This window comes from Haemaphysalis longicornis, unplaced genomic scaffold, assembly GCF_048455015.1.
Source record: "Haemaphysalis longicornis isolate Haplotype H1 unplaced genomic scaffold, Haemaphysalis longicornis Haplotype H1 scaffold_30, whole genome shotgun sequence".
In the NCBI taxonomy this organism is placed as follows: domain Eukaryota; kingdom Metazoa; phylum Arthropoda; class Arachnida; order Ixodida; family Ixodidae; genus Haemaphysalis; species Haemaphysalis longicornis.
Genome location: NW_027526336.1, coordinates 1,479,153 through 1,490,948, shown reverse-complemented (window position 1 = coordinate 1,490,948; position 11,796 = coordinate 1,479,153). Strand labels below are relative to the sequence as shown.

Genomic DNA, 11,796 nt, shown 5'->3' with positions numbered 1-11,796 from the left:
TGATATCAGTGTTAGTAACGCGCCTTATATCTTTAACGCATTCAAACTACGTCGTCAGCGGCGTGCGTTGGCGACTCAGCGGCGTTATAGCGGCTTAATAGGGAGTTTTAGAATAGGGGGCCCTTGCGTTTGGGGCCCCCAAGAAGTTAGGGGAACCCAAACGCAACACGCTTGCCCGCGACCAGTTTTAGTATAGCGTTTTCCCCGGCCGCTTTGCGTGTTTCACTCGCAGCGCTGTTGCGGCAAACGAGCAAAGCTTTCGGAAGGCGTAAATTACAAAATTTTCAAATACTTTAGTGGGTGTACTATATTTTGCCTTCAATGCAACTAATAATGCAGCAAGTATAGTTAAAATATTTTTTTTTCTTTTCAAAATATTGGAGCGTCAGCATAATGAAGTCAATACAATCCAATGTCAGTACTGCGGCTACTGCGGCTAGTTACTTCGACTGGGCTACAGTGTACTCATTTCTGTGCGCCACTTCTCACAGTTGTCTTTTCTCTTGTGTTTTCTTTTCTTTTCTCTGTACATAACTTTCAACGGTGTGCATAATTTCACCGTTTGTTTTAGCTTTTTTTCTTATTCAGTGTTGTTTGTAGTGTTCCTGATCGTTGTAGTGTTGTGCTCCTGTAGTGCTCCTCATCGTTGAACGATGCCCAAGTTGAGGCCAACCCGTGCCAGCGTCCTTTGTGACCAGCTTTTGTATTTAGATTTGAGTTGGGCGGACTTGGAAGACCTTTTTCTCGGCTACCGGGAGCCAAAGCCACGCCAGTACAAATCGAGCGGCGGCCTGCTGGACGTCAACAGCTTCGATGAAGAGGAGTTCCGGAGGATGTTCCGCTTCGAGAAGCAGCACCTCGACTTGCTCAAGGGGGAACTGAGAGTGCCGGATGTAATCCGAAGCAGCCAAGGTGTGAAAGTTTCGGGCCAGGAGGCACTCCTGATGGGTCTGCGGCGACTGGCATACCCCAACAGGTGGTGGGACTTAGAGCCGATGTTCGGTCGTCATTCGTCGTGCATGTCCAGTGTGGTGAACCATCTGTTCAACCACGTCGAGACCACGTTCGGCCACCTGTTGGGAGACCTCAACTCCCATCAGTGGCTTACCGTGGACGACCTCCCGGAGTTGGCCGAGGTTAGTACATGCTTGCTTACGTTACTCTTCAGCGTGGTGTATTGCACTCGCCAAGTTATGAAATACAGAAGGTACTGACTACAGTGACGGGGCCCATCGCTTTAAAATCTGCGCTACAGTGACGGGGCCCCGTCACTTTAAAAGAATCACTACAGTGACGGGGCCCTCTCAATATAACAAAATCAAAACCAGCCGATTAGCCGCCGCTTCTCGTTCTGTGATTTTGTGTTGTGGTTCTGCCGCTGACTACGGACGTTGTAGTCCGTGGTTCGATTCTCGCACCGTGGTATTTTTTTTGTGTGTGCGTGCGTGCGTGCGTGCGTGCGTGTGTGTGTGCGTGCGCGCGCGCGCGCGTGTGTGTGTGTGTGTGTGTGTGTGTGTGTGTGTGTGTGTGTGTGTGTGTGTGTGTGTGTGCTGCGTGGTTAGCGTTTTGTAACAGCAAAACCATTCACACGGTTAGAGCAGTCGGTCTTGGTTTTTTACTGAAGCGGCCGAACAACTCCCGCTCACTGGAGCCAAGGCCGACGTAGCCATCGCCAGTTACGCCCGATCTCCTGTAATTATTACCAGTGATTAATAATTAACAGTGACTCTGGCTAGTCAGTGAGCGGAAGCGGTTTGGCCGGTTAGGTAAAAATCAAGACCGACTGCTCTCGCTGAAATATTGTGAAGCGGGCGTCGGGTGGCGGCTTGGAGATCCGTTCGGATAGAGCTAGAGTTAGTCCGACCATGTGTAATTATTAATAATGATTTGTAATTATGAGTGATTCCGGCTAGTCAGTGAGCGGTAGCGGTTTGGCCGGTTGGGTAAAAATCAAGAGAGACTGCTCTCAAAGCGAGTTGTGTTTCCTCTGGACGGAAATTTAGTGACAGCTGCCGTTCCTTCTGGACAGAACGCTAGACACAGCCTTTCCATAAACAAGCGCCAGGCAGCGCATGCGCCAGGCAGCTCGTGCGAACGACTGACTGGCAAAACATGTGTAGTGCATGAACAGATGAGGGGGCCCGTTACTGTAGTGCAGATTTTAAAGCGACGGGCCCCGTCACTGTAGTCAGTACCAACACAGAAACCCGGGGTCCGTCCGGCATGACATTTCTTTAAATAAGGGAGCCGAGGATCACATTCCTGCAAATTACATTCCGTGCACTGCATTGTAGTCTATGCTATGACACTTCAAAAAGTTGGCTCATAGCAAGCAGCGATGCAGTGAGGTCCACCTTTTGAAAGCTTTCTTCAATTTCAGAACAATAAAGACTACATTAAGACAAGTCAAATAGGGAACATGTATGAACAGAGCAATTGCTCCTTTTTAGTGCTAAAGAACTACTATGAGATCCTCCTGTGTTAAGCAGCCGACCTGGCATTTTTTTTTTCTTTTTGTGCGTGCTAGTACGGTTACAAGCTTTCCTCGCATTGCGTGTTTAATTAAGACTTTCTTCACTGCAGGCTGTGCACAACAGAGGAGCTGCTTTGACAAACTGCTGGGGCTTTGTGGATGGCACTGCAAGGCCCATCTGCCGGCCATCCGTGGAGCAGAGGATCTACTTCTCGGGGCACAAGAGGGTCCATGCAGTCAAGTACCAGGCCATCATGTGTGCTAATGGCATAGTGTGCGAACTGGATGGGCCTTACCCAGGGCACAGGCATGATGCTGGTGAGTGTAGCTATTGTCGTCGGGTGTAGACCACAATAGCTGCGAAGGCAAAGGACACTTGTAGTGCTTGGTAAAGGGCACTTGTGGTATCGGGGCATGAGCGCAAAGTTTAACCTTTGTAGACAATAATGGGATTTTCAGCTACTAAGAAATATGAACACATAGCCATGTTTTCGACCAGCTCATTCTACAGCCATCTTTGCGTAATCTGAAGCAGAGACCTTTAACCAGCCAGCAACCGAGCAAAGCTCCGAATTCAGTGTCTCGAGGACAGCACGCCCCGAAGGTGAGATGTGTAAAGTGACCGTATTGTCCAAGAATGAAAGTAACGAAGAGCACCTTACAAAAACAAATCTTTCATTTGTCCCAATTTATTATTTTAAATGAAAAAGACGCGAGTGGTGGCTTGCGGGCACGCTGGCTGCCAGTGACTGCGAACCAGCTGCCTATGGCTTGTTACAGGCCGTCCATACTTTCGGCCAAAAGCAGGACCAACCGCTTTCTCGAAGCAGGGGGCTGGGAGAGCACCCTACGTTGCTATTTTTCACGAGAATCTTCTACAGCTTTGAATTTGACGCCTTTGGCGCTGTTATGTCAATGGCAAGGTAAAGAAAATACTAATTAGCCGATGTTTCGACACGCACGGTTAAAAAAATTCAATGCCCTTCTACTATATGAAGGATGGCCAGTGGAGCTGTGGGGCATAATGTTAGTCATCTCGTGGCTCATTGTCATATAATTTATTTTGCGATAGTTCCGGTAAAGCAACATTTACAGCCATTTCCTGTAACCCAACTCCCTCCGTGGATGGCCATGTATTGCCAGCAGACGGCATTTACTTTTCGTTTTACAACTTCACTACTGACTCAATAACACCAAATTTGGAGCCGTTTTCTGTAATCATACTAACCTGAGGCGGGCAACAAAGCAGCACGAGAACATACTAGCCGTGCTGGGGTTGTTCCTGCTCCCCACCACGGTTCTCGGTCGGCCCGCAATAGACTTCTCTCACGTGAAGAAGTCACACAGCATCACTGTTTCTGCCGCCGTCGCTATCCACCTTGACCACACATCCCTCCCCAACGCTTAGGAGCGCCTATGGCGATCCCTCCAGACTAATTCCTGCACCAGTTGTACCTTCCCACACAGACCAATTCCTGCGCCAGTCGTACCTTCCCTCACAAGGTCCATTCCTCTCAGTTCCCTTCCCCTAACTTTCTCTGTGACTGCCTTGACGCCTTCTCTCACACCATGTGGCCTGTCCTCGCAAGTCTCACGCAGCCGCCCCCCCCTCCACCACCTAGCCATCTGCAGCAGTGAGCAGTGGTAGGACTTGTTGGGCCACTCGGAAGCGGGGGTGCAGCTACTTGTGGTTGACCGAGCCGCCGCCCTAGCCACCGCAGCCACAACGTGTTCCTAAGCCAACTTGCTCGTAAAATAAAGGGATTTCTCTCTCTCACCTTCACAAATAGGTAACCATGCTTCCCGGCGAAACACTCAGTTTGGGAAAGCTAGCCTACAAAAACCAAGATCACACCGATCTTTTGAAAGTCGGCTTCACCTCTACGTGCAAATGCACTGTTAGCAGACTCACTTTAGGGAAAACATAAGCCGTCTTCTGATGAAAAATATGAAGGCCGTTGGACCACTTTTATGATTTTGTTTTATCCTCACTGGGATGTTTTTTTTTTTGTTTTTTTTTGGGGGGGGGGGTAGAAAAACTTGCCTCAGAAGGAGCATGATGCGACGTTACACCCGACTGCCGTAAAGCCCAGACGTAGAGCAGCTCCGCTGTTAAAAACTCCTTGCCCGACTCTGTAGCAGAGCGATAGTTGTTTCAATTAGGGCAGTATTTCTGAGGGTGCGTGAACACAAATGGACAACGTCCCAAGTCTTAATGGTTCTGGATAACTTTGCTTCGGATATTTAGGTACGGCCACATGATAAAGCTTAACACTGCGTTCTCATAACTAATCTTAGGGGCTTTATTTTCCTAATTTATTATGTGTAGTTTTAGGGGTACGGTATATATTTCTTTTGTTTTTGTCATTTTTGATGATTATTTTTTCACACCGCCACAAGTTCGTGACATCCCGATGAGGTTTATGAACACTCACATCACCTACAAGCAGAGGCCAGCTTTTGTAGGTGCCCTTGCTTGTCACCGTCCGCCTTCCTTGCGTATCGCAATCTTTGCCGCCTGTATGAGTCCCATCTCTATGACATCGTCTTGTGTGGGTGGTGCTTCAGCGGCTTAGCATGCGGTCTTATAAATGATTTACGACCCAATCATTCAATATAAAGGGACTTGAGCGCACCACTTTGAAGCCAGTTTTGGGTGATAGCTTCACATGCCTTGGCTGCAAATGTGGAGGAGGGTGTAGTGCAACTCCTTTATGCACGTGTGGTGCTGTTTTAGCTCCTTTCTCCTCCCAGAATCAGTTGGAAGCACACAATGCGCAAGTGTTCTCTGCCCTCTTGGGGGCCCGTTTGATATGTTTGCCCCTTCGAGTGGGTGTGGATGTGAATGACTGCGTACTGCCGTTCCATGTCCCTGGAACGTGCTAGCTTCTTGCGTAGCCGACAGTCGAGTAGCTGCTCTTATGAGGTCATGCAATAGGAGCTTCATCATGCAGCCAATAGATTTGCATTGAGGACCAAATTATTGTTTGGCGCTTTTTGCCCTTAGTTGGCCTTGCGCCATTAAACTCCAAACATCATCATCATTGAGGACCAAATTGCCACTCACAAAATTTAGACTATCCAATTTATAGACCACTGGCAGTATTCTTTCCCTCCAAATTGCAATGAGATTTCATCTTTTTTACAGCGAAGCTGAATATTTCTCGGATTCCCCATTTTAGGTGTGCGGAAAAATCGGCGGCAGAAATTTTCATGGAGGGAGTTTGGTTACTGAAAAGGGCTGTCATTTCTGTTTTATCAAAACTATACAAAAATGTATGAAAATCAGCTGCTCCGACAATTCTTAGATCGAGCATGTGTCCCAGGTTTTCAGCAGCAGTCGGTGTTCCGTGAATGTGTGGGGAACCGTAACGAGGAACTGCCTTGGCCCCCTAATTAGGCTTCCACGCCTTTTCAACCCACCCACATCCTGCCAAGTCATCGAGAATGAGCTCATCCCCAACGCCCTGAACGGGCCTTTCAAAGAGGGGTGCTACATCTCACAACAAGATCGAAGCCCCTTCCGCACTTTCAAAGCTGTTTAGCGGTTACTGGAAGAGCGCGATGTCCGGCTGTACGAGTAGCCTCTGAATGGGGCCGACTTGCACCCCATAGAGAGCATTTTTGGGGAAACGAAATAAATTTTCTACCTCACCACGACGACCGCCGACTATTTGTGGCTGGCTGTAAAGGCGGAATGGGAAGTCAGGGCATGGTGAGGTACGCCTCATAGGTACGCCTCATTTCCCCGCAGAATTCATGACACCATTAGGGTGGAAGGTGCTTTGTAGCATGTAAATTACTTTCACGTAAATTATTAAAGTAAACCATTTTCGTGTGATTTTTGTTTCAAAACATGCAAATTATTTTCATGTATTGAAAATTTAAATTAATCGTTCAGTCAAGAACCTACAGTTTACTATAGTTGGGTGTGTTATCGCCTCACACTCCTTCCGGAGCAGGTTTTCCTGCCACGGAAAAAACCAGTTCCCAGTATAGACAAATAGATAAACCTTATAAAAATAAAAAAAGGTACTAGGACATCCATATTCTAGGGAGGCTTTTATTGCCCCTGCAGAAATGCCTTCTAGCAACGCATCTGTCCTAAAGGTGAAGCCAACTAACGAAAAATCAGTGTAAGCTTAGTTTTTGTAAGCTGGCTTTTCCACATTGCCTGTTCCGCAGTGAAGCATGGCCATTTACGGATATAGTATGATTACAGAATTTTCATTTTTAGCATAGCAATACCGTGTTTGCAAGGTGTGCCCCACTATAGCGCAGTGAGGCTTTTGGAGACCGTTACGCCCAATATGGCATGCCAGCAAAGCGGTAATTAAACATATCAGATAGGGCGGCAAGTGCAGTGCGAACGCACTCTTAGACCGGTGCTCCTTGGTTCCCGTCGGCACCCATACGCGGTGCAGCAATGCAGTTTGGCCACTGCTTGCGTGCTCCGTTTACTTCTGCGCAATCCTGTACATGCATGGTTGTCTGAGCAGCCTTGCTTGTGCGACTCAACAAAGTTGTTTTCCAAAAGGGAGTTGAGTGCACTAACACGCTATCTCATTGTCTGTATTTTCCGCAGGTATGCTGAGGGAAAGTGGGCTGTACGAAAAGCTGCAACGGCTGGTGCAAGGGACAACATACACGATATATGGCGACCCTGCGTACCCGTTGCGGCCACTGCTGATGCGGCCATATGCAGGCTCATCCCTGAGCCCGCAGCAGCAGAACTTTAACAGCACCATGAGCACCGTGCGCCAGGCAGTTGAATGGGGTTTTGGGAAGACAGTAAATCTGTTTGCCTTCCTTGACTTCAAAAAAAATCAAAAACTTCTGCTACAGAATGTGCCACAAATGTACAAGGTGGCTACAATTCTCACAAATTGCCACACGTGTATCTATGGCAGCCAAGTAGGCATGTTTTTCGGCCTGCGGCCACCATCATTGCATGAATATTTGCACTAACCTACCGTGCTGCATGTTTAGACATCCAGAGTAGTATGAAACGGCACTCTAGCCATGCCTGCAGCGATCAGCTAGAGTGTCATTGGATGACACTCTAGACACTGCGTATATTTTTTCCGTGCAGGCTGTGAGTAGATGTGTACTCTTGAGCAGATGTGTGTTGTTGTATGCCCTTAGATAAGGTGGTGGTGCTGATTGCTATTTGATTTTTAATGTATAAATGCAATATTCATGCATGCGCGGCCTGCACTACAATTTGTATTTGTAATTTTGCGTGACTTGTACATTAAGTGGCGCAGACCCCGTCAAGTTGCTTTTGTTGGCTTTTTGTCGCTGTAAACATCTGTCCATGAGCACCACAGCTTGGCCCCTGGCGTTGGGTGATTGTGTTTACCATGTCTCCCTATTCTAAGTAAGTATCGTTGTACACGCATACACATTGTAGTGTGTGAGGTGAACCGAAAGACAGTCAGTTTCTTGGAGCAAAAGAACACGCAAAAGTGGCGAAAGTGTTTTGCGTTGTCTCAAATTACAGGGTGCAGACCAAGTTGATGCCTTATTTGTGGGCGATCCCTGGTTTGCAGCTACCTGAGCCCAGTTGCGCAGAGGTGGGGTTAGCAATGGGGCACAATGTATGCCAGAAGTATTGGTCATGTTGAAGGTGGGACGTTGTTTGTGCAGACACTCTTCTGGGGCCCAGCTTGAGGAGGAGGTGGTGGTTTGAGACACCACTTGGGAACCAGATTTAGGCGCCTTCTTTCTGTCTGTTTGCTGTTTACATCTGCTCCTTTTCGGTCGATGTGCGCGCTCCACAGTGCTTGAAGGTCCACCCCCCCCCCCCCCCGAAGTAAAATGGTTGCGCCCACTTTTGGAATGCAAGGCTTTTTGTCCGTGCTCTTGACATCTGTATGTTTGTGTATGTCAAACAAACTTATTGATTGATTGAAGAGTGCAACAGATTGACAGATGCTATTGTCAAGGAACCCGTTTCCTTTAAATTTAACTGTTTGTTTTTTCTTGTTTCTTCTTTTTTTCATAGTTTGTTTACTGCCACCGATACGTTTTGGATATCAGATTAACTTTTAACCATTTTGTTTCACGTTCTCGATTCCTTTTGTTGTTTGCTGCTACCTGTATGTTTTCGTAATTAATAAACTGTTACCATGAATTGCATTTTCATTGCCATTGGTGCTTTTGATTGTCCCCAACCCCCTCCCCTCAAGGCCAGCAGCACTTAAAATCTGACCTCTTAAAAACCATAGACTGCAAGATACAGAAATGACAGCCACAGTATGGGTGTGCTGGTCCAATTGGCCATTATAAATTGGAAATTGTAAAACCGGAATTGAGAAGAGTGCAACCATTATGGCTAGTACGTGAGCAGTGGCTGGAGATGTTTTGAAGGCAACTACAATTCTCATAACAGGCATTGCCATGGATTGGCTGTTATAACCAACTTTTTCCATTTGCTGGGCTTGCAGTAGTGACAAAGCAGCTGACTGTACATTTACGTTTTTGCTGTTTGCATTGTCTTTTGAATTTTCCCTGGTTAATGCCTTGGCGCTGCAGGGTAAACTAAGAACACCTATTCAAGCGGCCTGTAAAATGGCTTTTAGAGGGTGCTGCAAGAGCCGGTGCAGGCTCAACGTTCACAATATACGAAAAGCGTGCATGCCCATTACGCCCCTTGCTCATGTGCCCATTGGCACGTGCATCTCCGAGCCCGCAGCAGCATCGGCACTGCATGCCAAAAAGTGAGGCCTCTTTTTAACAGCGAAGCTGTTTACCAAATCGTTTGACTTCCGCATCCACAGTAAAAGAATAAAAAAATGCCCAGCGCTCGTGTGTGTGCCACGCGGCAACTAACCAGCGTCCCCGGCACACATTTGTCAAGCCAAACATACGACATTGTTGACCAAGATTAGATGAAAAAAAAAAAAAAACAGTGTATGCACACACTGTCTAGTGATCATCACTTCCAAAAAAGTGAAGGAAGCTCATGCGTATAGTGATGATGGAGTAAAGACCGTTGCAGCAGCAGCGAAGAAGTAAATTGGCTACGATAGTGGACTTAAATTGTTGTTGTGGTCATGAAAGTTGCATACAGCTTTGCTACCTTCATGTCTTAAGCATAACTGTTCCCCCCCCCCCTTTTTTTTAAAGGCCACAAACTTGTTTGCTTTCTAAAAGCTTGAGAATTAGGAACCATTCCACTCTGCGAAAGTGGTTGACCAGCAAAGCGGTTTAAAATGCACATCACACACAAGTGGTTATAAAGCTTACATATATTTATTTCCCTCATCATTTGGTAGTGGCAGGTAAGGGTGAATCTCAAAAAGAAAGAAGGAAAATCTTGAAAAGTAAGAAACCGAACATGCAATCACTCAGTGCCAGGACACACGAAACCTTTCAAACAAATTTGCACTTCTCAAAGAGGACAACAAGGATAGTGTAAGATAGGCTAAACGGCAATCCAGAAATGACAATCACAGATTAAGCAGGTGTGGGGGAACAGCATGTAGGAAACAAACTAAAAAGCTAACTTGGAAAACGAAGGAACTACTTGTGAAACGTAAGATCATAAAGGTGTCAAGTACGGTGAATCAACTTCAATCAGCAGAGCTGACAAAGCTGATTACTACAAGTTTAGCAAATGACATTCGTGCGTACAACATGGCAGTGATCCAGGAAACACTGGAACTAGGAGGAAGTTTGAAAACAGCTAAGAGGAAGACAATGTATGCACTCAGAGACAAGAAGGGCAACATTACACACAACATAGACAAGGCAATAAAAGTAGCCGAACATTTCAACACCAGCCTGTATGCCAACGACGTTAGACCAGGGGAAACTGAGGGAATGAGCTTAGCTTGTAATGTCCAACTACAGTCGAGCCCGCATATAACAGCCCCACTTAAAACGAACTTTCTCTCATAACGAACAAAACCTGTGTGACGGTCAAAATATACGTTATTTCAATGACATGAAATCCCATGTACATTGAACGACTTTGAGCCCTGCCGATCGGTTACAGCGAATGACCGCACCGCAATGTGGGTTGAAACGACGGCCTCTTCCCAGCTCTGCCGGGGACATGCTACTGAAGTGGTTCATCGACGCACGGGCTTGCGACATTCCATTAAGTGGCCCAATGATGCTACGCAAAGCCAGAGACTTCGAATTTTGCCCAGGCAATGGGTGGCTACATCGGTTCAATGTGCGGCACGGCATTGTTTTTAAGTCGATTGTCGGCGAGGCGGCGTCCGCAAGTGACCAAGATGCTGCAGCGTGGCTTGAAAAAAATGGAGAAGTTATTTCAAGCTATGCGAAGTGTGACGTATATAACGCAAATTGAACGGTGTTATTTTGCCAGATGTTTCCCGATAAAACGCATGCTATGAAAAGCGACACATGCACTGGCAGGAAGCATAGCAAAGTGCACGTCCCACTATTTCTGTGCACTAACATGGATGGCAGCGACCGGCGCATGTCCTTCATCATCCTAAAATCGAACGAGCCACATTGCTTTAGGAGCTATGTGCCTGTGCACTACAGGCCTAACGCTGAGGCGTAGATGACGTGCGATTTATTCATGGAGTGGCTGAGTGAGTTCGACCGTGACATGCAGAAACAAGGCATGCACGTGCTGCTCGTAATTGATAACTGCTCTGCGCTCCACGTGCAAACTTCCCCGACGGCAGTGACCCTGCTTTTCCTGCCACCCACTACCACTTCGAAAGTGCAGCCGGGGCGGGGCAAGAGCGATGCGAAGGAATCTGACGTGGATGATGACGAAACTTCTGAGCCTGCGCCTAGAGTGCGCCGGTTGTAATGGGCTACATAGAGGACCTTAAACAACTTGTTTACGCCAAGGGCCTCGGCAAAGATCACGCGGTTGCTCTAAATAAACTGGAGACCGCCCTCATCAAGTCTGCCCCGCAGAAACAAGCAGCCATCATGAACTTCTTTGCGAAAAAAATACATTCTCTTTTGTCTTCTGATTTCTTTTTCTTTACTTTTTTTTACACGGGTCCATTTACTACAAACTTCGGGACATAACGAATGGAGGCCGCGTGACGCTCAGGTTCGTTATAAGCGGGCTCGACTGTAGTAACTAAACAAGTAGAAAAGGCTGTCAAGGGCATGAAAAGAGGAAAAGCAGAACGTGACAAGGACATAATCTTGCATTTCTGAGAGGAACCCGCCGCGGTGGCTTAGTGGCTAAGGCGTTGCGCTGCTGAGCACGAGGTCGCGGGTTCGATTACCGGCCGCGGTGGCCGCTTTTCTGATGGAGGCGAAAAGCAAAAACGCTCGTGAACGAGATTTCGGTGCGCGGTAAAGATCCCCAGGTGGTC

General features: G+C 47.3%; 1 protein-coding gene across 1 annotated transcript; it reads left to right on the top strand.

The window, feature by feature from the left end:
* The first annotated feature begins 463 nt into the window (after nucleotides 1–463).
* LOC144177702 (uncharacterized) lies at nucleotides 464–8,162 on the top strand. The gene is made up of 3 exons (XM_077705279.1): nucleotides 464–1,136; nucleotides 2,584–2,791; nucleotides 7,059–8,162. The coding sequence occupies exons 1-3, from the start codon at nucleotides 654–656 to the stop codon at nucleotides 7,439–7,441; spliced, it is 1,074 nt and encodes a 357-aa protein (XP_077561405.1). The 5' UTR covers nucleotides 464–653; the 3' UTR covers nucleotides 7,442–8,162.
* Nucleotides 8,163–11,796: the final 3,634 nt, after the last annotated feature.